Below are 14,619 nucleotides of genomic sequence, written 5' to 3'. Positions count from 1 at the left end.
TTAACTGATTCTTATAACTTATATTAGCCCATATTTCTTGTCTATGTTAGTCATGTGGCTTGGTACATTTTTCTGTGAGGCAGTCACATCTTGCTTCCTCTGAGTCTGGGTCACAACAGCAGACTTTGCTTTTCTCTTCCCAGCATTCTCAATGCCCCACCTTTACTTCCTGCCAGGCTACTGCCCAATCAGCATTTTATTAAAAATAATACAAGTGACAGGATAAAAGACCATTGTCCCACAACAGTTATGTATAATGGTCAGGCCAAAAGCTAAACAAAGGAGATTAGATTTAGAGTTCTTATTTTGAAAAAAAAGGGAAGTATTGTGGGACAATGGTCTTGTACCCTATAAAGATTTATCAGTTGCATTGGTTTGATAAAATGCTAATTGGCCAGTAGCAAGGCAGAAAACATAGTTGGGGTGGCCAGAATAGGAGAATTCTTGGAAGAGGAAAGGCTCAGTCTGTAGTCATCACCTAAATGCAGAGAACACAAGATGAGAATGCTTCACTGATAAAAGGCACCAAGCCACATGGCTAACACAGAAAAGAATTATGCGTAATGTAAGATGTAGGAGTTAATTAATATGAAGCCTGAGCTAATAGGCCAGACAGTTTATAATTAATGTAGGCCTCTGTGTGTTTCTTTGGAACTGAATGGCTATGGGACCAGGTAGGACAGAAAGCTCTGTCAACAACTCATCAATGGCCCTGAAACTTGTCAGACAACTTGTGACTACTGTTTCAATGGTTTTCTGATCGGATCTTATACGGACTCCAAGGAAGGAAATGTGGTACTGTAAACATGACCAAGAACACCTGTCGAGTGTGGTTATGTGTCCTCTTGGGTAGGAATTACAACTTATTATTGTGTTAAATTGAGATGTGGCCAAACTACTTTCTAAACAGGTGTATTATTAGCCATAGTGCAGCTTTCAGCTGTGATCAGAGAAGCTTCTTATTGCGAAGGACAATGATTAATGTAGAAACTCAAAACAGAGCTTTTGAGTGTGAGAGGATGTAGGTAACAGAAAAATTGGAGGTGGGAGAGAGAGAAATGAAAATGCCGCAAATACTGTATTTATGTATAAAATTTTCAAAAAGCATAGTATTTTTAAAGAATAATTGACAAAAATGCTGAAAATAAGCAACTCTAGAGTTCTCTGTCCTTAATGGGACAACTATAACACCTGTTCCAAGGCTTAAGGAATATGATGGAAGAGTGGGCAGAGGAAATGTAAAAACCAGAGAAAGAAGAGAAGTTTTGTACATTCTACCTACATTAGCACATTCTAATACTCTGAGGGCTAGGACTACATAGCCGGGAGAGAGATTTTAGCTTGCATCCAGTCTGCTGTCTCACTGATTGAGATCAAGAGTGTATTGTTCTTTGTGCAAGCATTCTCCACAAATGAATGTTCATTATTGCCATGAGCATGTTGAATACAGAAGAAAAAAGACATGGGAGGAGGGAAGGCCTTTACTTGGTAGTAAGAAAAGAATGAGCAGATGAGTGCAGTACATTCATGTAAAATAAAAAATAATAAATAAAACTAGTAGTCAAATCCTTATATATGGAGCTTTTCTTTCAACAATATGCAAACACATATATTAGAAAAAGAATTTATTAATCTTATGAAAAAATAATTTGCAGATAATCCATGATCTTTGAGTGTGAATTCAAAAACAATTTATGGTGTATCTTTTCTTAGAGACTTTACTATTTTATAATAATAATAAACACAGACATTTTAGTCACATTTTATTGTGTTACTTAATAATATGTAAAAAATTCCCATTCTGTAAAAATACAGGGTCAAATATTATGATGAACTTAAAAAGAGAGGATCTGGTGATAGGAAACACCTTGAAGTTTTCAGAAAATTGTCATCATTTTGCAAGTTTTCTCAAAGCACCTAAAACTTCTTTGTTTCTTAGGCTATAAATAAAGGGGTTCAGAAGAGGAATGATGATGGTGTAGAATAATGAATACAATTTACCCTGATAATTTTCTGTGTCAGATCCAGAAAGCACGTATATGACAAAGAGGGTGCCATAGAACAAGGAAACAGACACCAGATGGGCACTGCAGGTGGAGAAGGCTTTGCTTCTGCCCTTCTCGGACTTTGTTTTCAGGATGGCACAAAGCACACGGATATAAGAAACAATAATGCTCATAAAAGTACTCACTTGTATAAAAACAGCAAAAATAAAAAGGAGCAATGCATTAATGAATGGGTCAGTGCAAGAAATTGTATAGAGTGGTATGAGATCACAGAAGAAATGATCTATTATATTGGAACTGCAAAACGTTAACCTAAATAACATTCCTACATAAAGTAAGGCATGTAGAAGTCCAATTAGATATGACACACTTATGAACTGAACACAGAGTCTTTTGGACATTATAACTGCATAGTGCAGAGGGTTGCATATGGCTGCATAACGGTCATAGGCCATCGCTACCAGGAGATAACATTCAGCAGTTGCACTTGAACAAAAAAAATAAAATTGGGAGAAACACTCACCCAGGGATATCATGTCGTTCTTATTTAATAATTTCATAAGCATCTTAGGAGTCACAGAGGATGAAGTACAGGCATCAGAAAAGGCTAAATTTCCAAGGAAAAGGTACATGGGAGTATGAAGATGGTGATCCTTCCAGATGAGAAAGATTAAACCAAGGTTGCCCACCATGGTGATGATGTAGATAGAGAAAAACACCAGAAACAGGGGGACTTGCAGTTCTGGACGATCTGTTATTCCTCTGAGGACAAACTCAGTCAGCAGGGTCCTGTTTCCTTCCATCACACCCACTCAGACTGTTCACTGCAAGGAGGGAGGAGATTTTTTTTAAATGTTACTAAGTCTCAGTAAGAATAGGGTTGTATTAAAACCACTTTTGTGTGCATCAGGTGCTCTGCAGTGAATAGACAGGAAGGTGTCATATTTCTGCTTTTTAAATATGCCAGAAACCAAATATATTTTATGAACAGTTTTAATGTATAAACTTTCACATCCAATTATCTGAAAGGTAAATAATGAGATAATAGACACTAATTTACCTCGTTTCATGCATACTTGAATCACTTATAAATTGTGTGTGTGTGTGTGTGTGTGTGTGAGAGAGAGAGAGAGAGAGAGAGAGAGAGAGAGAGAGAGAGAGAGAGAGAGAAGAGTTTATACAAAATTTAGAATAATAAATACATAATGTTTATACTAATATGTCATTTTTGATTTTCTGTTTATTTTTGTTTATTGTTTATTAGGTTTTATCTGTGTGGCTCAGGCTGTCCTGGTCCTAGTATTTAGACTAGAGTGACATCAAACTCAGATCTACCTCTACCAGTCTCTGTCTCGGATTAAAGGCATGTCTCATTCCAGGTAAATAAAATACTGTCTTGAAGAGACACTAACTCAAATTAAAAAGTTTTTTGCATTTTTCCACAAAATTTTATATGTTCTCATTAATAAAAGTTGTTATACAAAGTAATAGTTTACATATGTCACATTTATTTAATTGTATTATGTACTTTGAAAATACAACAAGGAGTATCTCATATTCTTCCCTCTTTTGTAATCTTTCTTTTTCCAAATGATATTGTTCCTTCTTTCATTTTACGTATATTCATAAATCTTTCAAAAGTTTTATGTGGTAAAGGTACTTAACAGATCTTTGGTATTATTCGTGTGCACGATTCTTTTATCTTAACCTATTAATATTCAAATGATAACAATTTGAATTTTCATTTATGCATTTTTCTTATTTTTGCTCCTTTCACCACCATAGCTTTCTAGTGAAAGTAATATTATTTCCTCTCAAGAGAATTATGTTAAAAAACAGTATGTTCCTTCCACTTTCTGAGTGAGATTTCCAACATTAAGGCAAAATTACACATTAAAAAAGAAACAACAGTAGAAAGGCTAAACTTTTCAACAGCTGGATGTAATTCAAGTGTTGAAATTTGTGAAGGATACAAAGAAAAACAGCGAGATGGAAAGAAATAGAGGGGACACGAAAATGACTTAGTGGATAAGAGCACTAGCCACTATTCCAAAGGATCTTAGTTCAGTTCCCAGCAAAGACATCCAGTAGGTAAAATACCACAAACCATAAAACAATAAACAAAATATATGTTTTAAGAAGAAAATCCTGCCTTCTTTAAGTTGCTTCTTACCTGACTTTTGAACACACAGTCTAGAAAAGTCACTAAGTTTGTGGGCTGTGCAGCACACACGATGGAGAGCCCATGCTCATATTACCGCAAGAATATGCTTTCATAGGATGCAATCTGTGAGTCTTCACAGATGATTGTTGTGAACACCCACACCTCTGATATTTCCTCTTGTCAGTTAGGATGTCCACTCTAACAGGTCATCACAAGTAACCTAAAAAAAAAAAAGAAAATCATATTACTGAAATTCTGCAACAAATTGATTGATAATGACTATATACATAATGAACAAAGAAGAAAAAAGATCAAAATAAATCCATGAGTGCAATAAGCCAGAAAGTGAAGATTGATCCAGTAGAAACCGAGAAGGAGTGAAGACAGTACCACTACATTGCATTTCTGGGATGCCAAAATATGCAGAATTCTGCACATAATGTGTTTGTGTACATTAACATTTCTCTGGTAAACTAAAACAGGAAGAGTTCAATTGTAAACAGCAGGCATGAATGTCTAAACAACAGACAGTCATGGGCTATTAAAAGACTACACAAATAGTTTTGTGCCAATACATATTTTTTTATTTTTTTACTTTAGCATTTCATTATGAAATTAACTAAAGATGTCATGCTAATGTCTGTGGTCTCCTACAAGTAATTTTAGAATTCTCATTAATTACATCATTATTACAAACTGAAAGAAAAATGGAAAACTATTGAAGTATAAATTGAATAAACAGCATGTTGACTAAGAAAAAATTTAAGGATGTAAAAATATGCAGAAAGTTATCAAGGGGCGTTGTTTCTCTTGAATAGAGGCAATATTCTTGGAAGGATTTCCTTCTCCCTCCTTACTCGAAATAGAGAAAAGAAATTGTTTTGTAGTTTTATTAGGCTTGTAAATACATTAATGGAAGCTGGTATGTTTGAAATAAATTCAAACATCTGATCTCCAAAAACTTTTACACTATGATTGTCATTTGTCAAAAATTTACTAATGTAACTGATATTCCCAGTGTGGTGGACTCTTCCTTTCTTCATGTTTCTAGGAAAGAAATGTGAACCTAGAACCAGACAGATACTGCCTAGATGTCACACACTTCTGAGTGATTTAACTTGGAGGCTAGAACATTTTAAAATAAAATTCATTTAAACGCTAACTGAAATTTTGACAGATTGGTTTTATTACATTGTCTTTATTAAGGACACAAAACAAAATTTTCAGAACCCAAGAGTCTCAATTACACCTTTGACTTACTATTAGTTATATAAAAATTTATGAATTTTGTTTTAAGGGTTCATCACAGTGCACTAAGTTTTCTGTGATGCAAAAGCCCTCAGGAGGAAAAAAAAACACTTCCCAATGTTATTAATAAGAATCCTAGTGTAAGTTTACCTGAAAGGACTTCCCAAAACCTCATGGTGGAGGTCAAATTTCTGGTCCACAAACAAGTACCTGTGTGTCCTAGGGGTTTAGCTCTTTCAATAGGAATGGCTTTGCATTATTTTTATTAGATAAATTCCATAGAAAATTATTTCCACAAATGTTGTCTAATATATTTGAGAAAGAGTTTGTATTTGACGTGTGCATCATTATACTTTTTTTAAAAAAGAAAGCAGAAAAAAAATCTCTTACCCTTGTATATAATATCAAAATTTTCATGACGAATACTTGAAGTGAAGGAACAAGGGTATCTAGAACTGTTCTTTCTGTTTCAAATTTCCTTAAGAAACACAGTTTGGAGGGAGTGATATTTATTCCTTCCCATCTTCAATCCTGTTTGTGAGATGAACAGCGAAACTCCCCAAATGCTGGCAAAAACTCCCAGTAGGGTTAATCCCATCTGCTGGGCATTATTAACTAATCAACAGATCAAAACTAATAAGAGTATTGCAGTTGTCCTCATATGGTCCATTTCTTTCAAAATCTAAAGATATAGGTTAATTATAAGTTAAATAAAATGCTTACTCCATCAATATTCTTTCAGTGATATAATAGATTTGCTCTCTAAATTTACTTCTAAGTAACAGCCATGCTGTCCTGCATTGGAAAGTATTTATTTTTAAAATATTCTTCCATTTATTTTACATAGCAACTGCAGTTTTCCATCCCTCTTCTATTCCCATTCCTACCATCACCTCCTGCATTCCCATAATCCATGTCTCCTCTGTTCAGAAAGGGGCAGGCTTCACATGGGATTTAATAAAGCACAACATATCACGTTGAGGCAGGATCAAGCTCAGGTTCTTTACGTAGGCACTTAGTGGCATGAACTTTCCTCTTATCACTGCTGTCATACTGTCACATAAGTTTGGATATGTTGTGTATTCATTTTCCTTGAATTCTAGAAAGTCTTTAATTTCTTTATTTCTTCCTTTACTCAGGGGTGATTGAATTGAGTACTGTTTAATTTCCATGAGTTTGTGGGCTTTCGGCAATTAATGTTGTTGATGAATTTTAACTTTAAGTCATGGTGATTCAATGAGATACAGGTGGTTATTCCTTTTTTTGTACTTGTGAGGTTTTCTTTGTTACTGAGTATGTAGTCAATTTTGGATAAGGTTTCATGAAGTGCTGAGAAGAATATATATATATATGTTCAAACTCTCTCTCTCTCTCTGGTGTGTGTGTGTGTGTGTGTGTGTGTGTGTGTGTTTGGGTAGAATATTCTATCATTGTTTTTTAAGTCCATGTGAGTCATGACATCTGTTAATTCTCTTATTTCTCTGTTAAGATTCTGTCTTGTCAGTACTGCCAGTGGTGAGAGTGGGATGTGAAAATTTCTACTATTAGTGAATAGGGTTTGATATCTGATTTAAACTTTAATATTTGTTTTGCAAATGTGGGTGACCTTGGAGAATTAAGACTTCATTTTGGGCTTTGTTTACGAGCCACCCAACCAGCACAGAGACCTGATCTCTCAGCGCCAGGAGAGTCAACATTGGGGTGAGTTTCTGACCTCGCAGCACCTGCCCGGGACAGAGAACTCAGAAGTTCCTCAACCCCCTATCTTTCTTGGGCTCTCTGCAGGGCCTCTACTCCATGCATACTGCCTCTTTCTTCCTATCCCACCCAGCTTGCACCGAGAACCCTCCCCACTTCCGCCCCCTGCCCTCTTTGGGCAAAAAACATCACCCAGATCAGCCTTTCTGGGCCCTGGGTCCGAATCCTCAGGTAAACCAAGTGGGCGGGAGTTCCTTTGTTTCAATAGCCTGACTGCACCAAGCAAGTCAGGTGCTTTGTTTACGAGCTACCCAACCAGCATGGAGACCTGATCTGGGTGCCAGGAGAGCCAGCATTGGGGAGAGTCATCATTGGGCACCGAGATCTGATCTCGGCACCAGGAGAGCCATCACTGGGGAGCGCCATCACTGGGAAGGTACATCAGTAGGCAAGGAGACCTGATCTGGTAAAAGAAGATCCATAGGGGAGCATTTGGAGGAAGAGATGGGCAGACGCCAATGCAAGAATTCACCCAACAATCTGAAAAGCAACATGAAGCCACCAGAAACCAGCGACCTCACAATGGGAGGACATGAACACCTTAATCAAGAAGAAGTAGAAAAGATTGACTTCATGAAAGAGATTGACGCCCTTAAACAGCATGTAAAGAACGCCCTTATAGAAATGGATGAGAAATATAACAGAAAGTTTGAAGAATTGAATAAATCAGTGAATGATACCCTAGAAAACCAAGGAAAAACAATTAAACAGATAATGGAAACAGTTCAAGACTTGAACACTGAAATGGAGGCAAAGAAGAAAACACAAACAGAGGGCTGGCTGGACATAGAAAATTTAAGTAAACAACCAGAGTCTACAGAAACAAGCATAACCAACAGAGTACAAGAGTTAGAAGAAAGAATCTCAGATTCTGAAGATACCATAGAGAAAATAAACACATTGATCAAAGAAACCAGCAAGTCCAACAAACTCTCATCATAAAACATTCAGGAAATATGGGACACAATAAAAAGACCAAACCTAAGAATAATAGGAATAGAAGGAGAAGAAATGCAGCTCAATGGTCCAGAAAATATATTTAATAAAATTATAGAAGAAAACTTTCCCAACCTAAAGAAAGATATACCTATGAAGGTCCAAGAAGTATACAGAACACCGAATAGGCTGTATCAAAAATAAAACATCCCCTCACCATATAATAATCAAAACACAAAGCATACAGAATAAAGAAAGAATATTAAGAGCTGCAAAAAAAAGGCCAAGTCACTTATAAAGATAAACCTATCACACTTACACCTGACTTCTCCATGGAAACCATGAAAGCCAGAAGGTCCTGGATAGATGTACTGCAGAAACTGAGAGACCATGGATGCAAGCACAGACTACTATTCCTAGCCAAGCTTTCGTTCACTATAAATGGAGAAAACAAAATTTTCCAGGATAAAAACAAATTTAAACAATATGCAGCCACAAATCCAGCCTTACAGAAAGTAATAGAAGGAAAATCACAAACCAAGGAGTCTAACAACGACCACAATAACTCAGACATCTAGAGACCCTTCACCAGCGCAACTCAAAGAAGGGAAACACACAAACTCTACGACTAAAAAAGTGACCGGAGTTAACAACCAGTAGTCATTAATATCACTTACTGTCAATGGACTCAACTCACCTATAAAAAGGCACAGGCTAAGAGATTGGATAAGAAAACAGGATCCAACATTCTGCTGTTTACAAGAAACACACCTCAACCACAAAGACAGGCACCTACTCAGAGTAAAGGGATGGCAAAAGGCTTATCAAGCAAATGGACCAAAGAAACAAGCAGGTGTGGCCATACTAATCTCTAACAAAGTTGACTTCAACTTAATTCAATCAGAAGAGATGGAGAGGGGCATTTTATACTCATAACAGGAACAATTCATCAGGATGAAGTCTCAATCCTGAACATCTATGCCCCTAATATAAAAGCACCCACATATATAAAAGAAACATTGCTAAATCTCAAGGCAGCCATCAAACCGCACACACTAGTAGTAGGAGACTTCAACACTCTTCTCTCACCAATGGACAGGACAATCAGACAGAAACCTAACAGAGAAATAAGAGAATTAATGGAGGTAATGAAGCAAATGGACTTAACAGACATCTATAGAACATTCCACCCAAATAGGAAAGAATATACCTTCTTCTCTGCAGTTCATGGAACCTTCTCTAAAATCGACCACATAGTCGGTAAAAAGGAAACATCCACAGTTAGAAAAAAATTATTAGTAACCACCTGTGTCTTATCAGATCACCATGGATTAAAGTTAGAATTCAACAACAATGCTACCCCCATAAAACCTACAAATTCATGGAAACTGAACAGGCAACTACTGAACCATACCTGGTTTAAGGAAGAAATAAAGAAAGAAATTAAAGTCTTCCTGGAATTCAATGAAAATAAAGAGACAACATACTCAAATTTATGGGACCCTATGAATGCAGTCCTAAGAGAAAAGTTCATAGCACTAAGTGCCCACTTAAAGAAAACAGAGAAAGCTCACATTGGAGACTTAACAGCCCACCTGAAAGCTAAAAAAAAAAAAAAAAAAAAAAAACCAAAACAAAACAAAAAAAGCAGACTCACTTAAGAGGAGTAGAAGACTGGAAATAATCAAACTGAGGGCTGAAATCAACAAAATAGAAACACAGAAAACAATACAAAGAATCAATGAAACAAAAAACTGGTTCCTGGAGAAAATCAACACGATTGACAAAACCCTATCCAAACTAATCAGACAGCAGAGAGAGAATTTGCAAATTAATAAGATCAGAAATGAAAAGGGGGACATAACCACAGACACAGAAGAAATTCCGAGAATCATAAGATCTTACTACAAAAGCCTGTATGCCACAAAACTGGAAAATGTAAAGGAAATGGACACTTTTTTAGATAAACACCATATACCAAAGTTAAACAAGGTCCAGGTGAACAATCTATATAGACCCGTTAGTCGTGAAGAATTAGAAGCGGTTATCAAAAACATCCCTACCAAAAAACGCCCTGGACCAGATGATTTCAATGCAGAATTCTACCAGAACTTTCAAGAAGAGCTAATACCTATACTCCTTAATGTATTTCACAATATAGAAACAGAAGAGTCATTGCCAAATTCCTTTTATGAAGATACAGTTACTCTGATACCAAAACCGCACAAAGACTCAACCAAGAAAGAAAATTACAGGCCAATCTCACTCATGAACATCGACGCAAAAATCCTCAACAAAATACTGGCAAACTGAATCCAAGACATATTAGAATAATTATCCATTATGATCAAGTAGGCTTCATCCCAGAGAGGCAGGGCTGGTTCAATACATGAAAATCTATCAATGTAATCCATCATATAAATAAACTGGAAGAAAATAAACAATATGATCATTTCATTAAATGCTGAAAAAGCATTTGACAAAATTTAACATCCCTTTATGATAAAAGTCTTGGAGAGATTAGGGATACAAGGGTCATACCTAAATATAATAAAAGCTATATACAGCAAGCCCACAGCTATCATCCAATTAAACGGAGAGAAACTCAAAGCCATCCCACTAAACTCAGGAACACTACAAGGATGTCCACTCTCTCCATACCTCTTCAATATAGTGCTTGAAGTTCTAGCAATAGCAATTAAGACAACATAAGGGGATCAAAGGGATTCAAATTGCAAAGGAAGAAGTGAAACTTTCGTTATTTGCAGATGATATGATAGTGTACATAAGCGACCCCCAAAACTCCACCAAAGAACTTTTACAGCTGATAAGCACCTTTAGTAATGTGGCAGGATACAAGATCAATTCCAAAAAAATCAGTCGCCTTCTTATACACAAAGGATATGGAAGCAGAGAGGGAAATCAGAGAAGCTTCACCTTTCACGATAGCCACAAACAGCATAAAATATCTTGGGGTAACTCTGACCAAGGAAGTGAAAGATCTATTTGACAAGAACTTTAAGGCATTGAAGAAAGAAATTGAGGAGGATACCAGAAAATGGAAGGATCTTCCTTGCTCTTGGATTGGGAGGATCAACATAGTAAAAATGGCAATTCTACCAAAGGCAATTTATATATTCAATGCAATCCCCATCAAGGTCCCATCAAAATTCTTCACAGATCTGGAGAGGACAATAATCGACTTTATATGGAAAAACAAAAAACCCAGGATAGCCAAAACAATCCTATAGAATAAAGGATCTTCTGGAGGCATTACCATCCCTGACTTCAAACTCTATTACAGAGCTACAGTAAGGAAAACAGTGTGGTACTGGCATAAAAACAGAGAAGTCGACCAATGGAATCGTATAGAAGTCCCGAATTTTAACCCACAAACCTATGATCACCTCATTTTTGATAAAGTAGCTAAAAGTATACAGTGGAAGAAAGAAAGCATCTTCAACAAATGGTGCTGGCACAACTGGATGTCAACCTGTAGAAGAATGAAAATAGACCCATATCTATCACCATACACAAAACTCAAGTCCAAATGGATTAAAGACCTCAATATCAGTCCTAACACATTGAACCTGATAGAAAAGAAATGGTAAGTACCCTACAACAGATGGGCACAGGAGATCGCTTCCTATGTATAACCCCAGCAGCACAGACATTAAGGGCAACATTGAATAAATGGGACCTACTAAAACTGAGAAGCTTCTGTAAAGCACAGGACACTGTCACTAAGACAAAAAGGCAACCTACTGACTGGGAGATGATCTTCACCAACCCCGCAACAGACAAAGGTCTGATCTCCAAAATATATAGAGAACTCAGGAAACTAGACTTTAAAATGCTAATTAGCCCAATTAAAAAATGGGGCACTGAACTGAACAGAGAATTCTCAACAGATGACGTTCAAATGGCCAAAAGACACTTAAGGTCATGCTCAACCTCCTTAGAGATCAGGGAAATGCAAATCAAAACAACTTGGAGATATCATGTTACACTTGTCAGAATGGCTAAAGTCAAAAACACCAAGTATAGCCTTTGCTGGAGAGGCTGTGGAGGAAGGGATACCCTCATCTATTGCTGGTGGGAATGCAATCTTGTGCAACCACTTTGGAAATCAGTGTTTCTGTTTCTCAGGAATTCGGGATCAACCTACCCCTGGACCCAGCAATACCACTCCTGGGAATATACCCAAGAGATGCCCTATCATATGACAAGAGCATTTGTTCAACTATGTTCATAGCAGTATTATTTGTAATAGCCAGAACCTGGAAACAACCTAGATGCCCTTCAATGGAAGAATGGATGAAGAAAGTGTGGAATATATACACATTAGAGTACTCTGCTGCGGTAAAAAACAATGACTTCTCGAATTTTGCATGCAAATGGATGGAAATAGAAAACACTATACTGAGTGAGGTAACCCAGACCCAAAGAGATGAACATGGGATGTACTCACTCATAATTGGTTTCTAGCCATAAATAAGGGTCACGGAGTCTACAATTGGTGAACCTAAAGAAGCTAAGTAAGAAGGTGAACCCAAGGAAAAACATATAGTTATCCTCTTGGCTTCGGAAGCAGACAAAATTGCCGGGGAGAAAATTGGGATCTTGGGGGTGGGGTGGGATAGGGATAAGGGGAGATGGGGAGAGAAAAGGGAGAAGGGGAGGATGGGGACAACTTGGGGAAAAAGGATGATTGGGATAAAGGAAGGTTGGATAGGGGAGCACGGAAGCACAATTCTTAGTTAAGGGAGCCACCTTAGGGTTGGCAAGAGACTTGAACCTAGAGTGGCTCCCAGGAGCCCAAGGCGATGTCCCCAGTTAGTTCCTTGGGCAGCTGAGGATAGGGAACCTGAAATGACCCTATCCTATAGCAATACTGACGAATATCTTGCATTCCACCATAGAACCTTCATCTGGTGATGGATGGAGATAGAGACAGAGACCCACACTGGAGCACTGGACTGAGCTCCCAAGGTCCCAATGAGGAGCGGAAGGAGGGAGAAGATGAGCAAGGAAGTCGGGACCACGAGGGCCGCACCCATCCACTAAGACAGTGGGGCTGATCTATTGGGAGCTCACCAAGGCCAGCTGGACTGTGACTGAAAAAGAATGGGATAAAACCCGACTCTCTGAACATGGCTAACAATGAGGGCTGATGAGAAGCCAAGGACAATGGGACCGGGTTTTGATCCTACTTAATGTTCTGGTTTTGTGGGACCCTAGCCAGTTTGGATGTTCACTTTCCTAGATATGGATGGAGGGGGGAGGACCTTGGACTTTCCACAGGGCAGGGAACCCTGACTGCTCTTTGGACTCGAGAGGGATGGGGAGAGGAATAGGGGGAGCGGGAGAAGGGTGGGAGGAGAGGGAGAAGGGTGGGAGGAGGGGGAGGAGGCGGAGGGAAATGATAGGATGGTAGGAGGCAGAAACTTGTTTTTTCCTCCTCTTAATAAAAAAAAAAAAAAAAGAACTGAGATGAAGGGGGGAGGTTATGTCACACACTCTCCGGCTTCCAGATATGCTGTTCAGGAGTATTCCCCACCCTTCCATGGTGGATGAAGAGGCAACAGTGTTGTTTCCCACTGTATTCGTGAATGCGTGCATCTACCATTTCATCCCTTAATAAAGTTTTCTTCTCAAAAGACAAAAAGACTTCATTTTGATGAATTTTTCATGTGACAATAATGAAATATCTTTCTTCATCTCTTTTGATGAATTTTAGTTTGGAGTCAATTTTGTTAACCTACTTGTTTCTTAGGTCCATTTGATTGGAAAATCTTTCCCCAACCCTTTACTCTGACATAATGTCTTTCTTTGAAGTTGAGGTGTCTTTCTTGAATGCAGCAGAAGGATAGATTGTGTTTTCATATCCACTCAGTTAGGTTGTGTCTTTTTATAGGCGAATTAAGACAATTGATATTAAGAGATATTATTTACTGGTGATGGTTTGTACCCGTTAATTTTGGTTTTAATGTTGATGGTCCTATCATGTGTGTGTGTGTGTTTTCCTTCTTTGAGTAGTTCTGGCGTGAAATTATCTATTGTCTGTGTAGCTAGTTTCCTTTGGTTGGAAACTAGCTTTCCTTCTAGTGCTTTCATTAGGGCTAGATCTGTGAATAGGTATTGTTTAAATTTGGTTTTGTCATGGAATATCTTGCTTTCTCTATTCAAGGTAGTTGAAAGCTTTGTTGGGTATCTCAGTCTTTATTGGCATCTGTGGTCTCTTAGTGTCTGCATAATGTCCTTCTGGACCTTCTGGCTTTCAGAGTTTCCATTGAGAATTCTGGTGTAATTTTGATAGGTCTGCTTTATATGTTACTTGACCTTTTCTCTTTGCAGCTTTAATGTTCTTTCTTTATTCTGTATGCTTAATGTTTTGATTATTATGTAGCAAGGGAATGTTTTTTGTCCAGTATTTGGTAATCTTTAATCTTCTTCTTCTTCTTTTTTTTTTTTTTTTTTGGTTTTTTGAGACAGGGTTTCTCTGTG

At 37.6% G+C, this 14,619-nt stretch overlaps 1 protein-coding gene across 1 annotated transcript; it reads right to left on the bottom strand.

Annotated features, from left to right (window-relative positions):
* Positions 1-1,891: 1,891 nt before the first annotated feature.
* Positions 1,892-2,812, bottom strand: LOC142838149 (olfactory receptor 5AC1-like). Its single transcript, XM_075953483.1, has one exon. The coding sequence runs from the start codon at positions 2,807-2,809 to the stop codon at positions 1,892-1,894; it is 918 nt and encodes a 305-aa protein (XP_075809598.1). The 5' UTR covers positions 2,810-2,812.
* Between the last annotated feature and the right edge of the window lie 11,807 nt (positions 2,813-14,619).

Source organism: Microtus pennsylvanicus, chromosome 1 (genome assembly GCF_037038515.1).
Source record: "Microtus pennsylvanicus isolate mMicPen1 chromosome 1, mMicPen1.hap1, whole genome shotgun sequence".
NCBI classification, from domain to species: Eukaryota; Metazoa; Chordata; class Mammalia; order Rodentia; family Cricetidae; genus Microtus; species Microtus pennsylvanicus.
The sequence above is the reverse complement of the archived record's forward strand: the minus strand, read 5'-3'. Positions and strand labels throughout refer to the sequence as shown.

Coding starts and splice junctions, on each gene's coding strand:
- LOC142838149 (XM_075953483.1), bottom strand. CDS start 2,809: ATGGAAGGAAACAGGACCCTGCTGACTGAGTTTGTCCTCAGAGGAATA.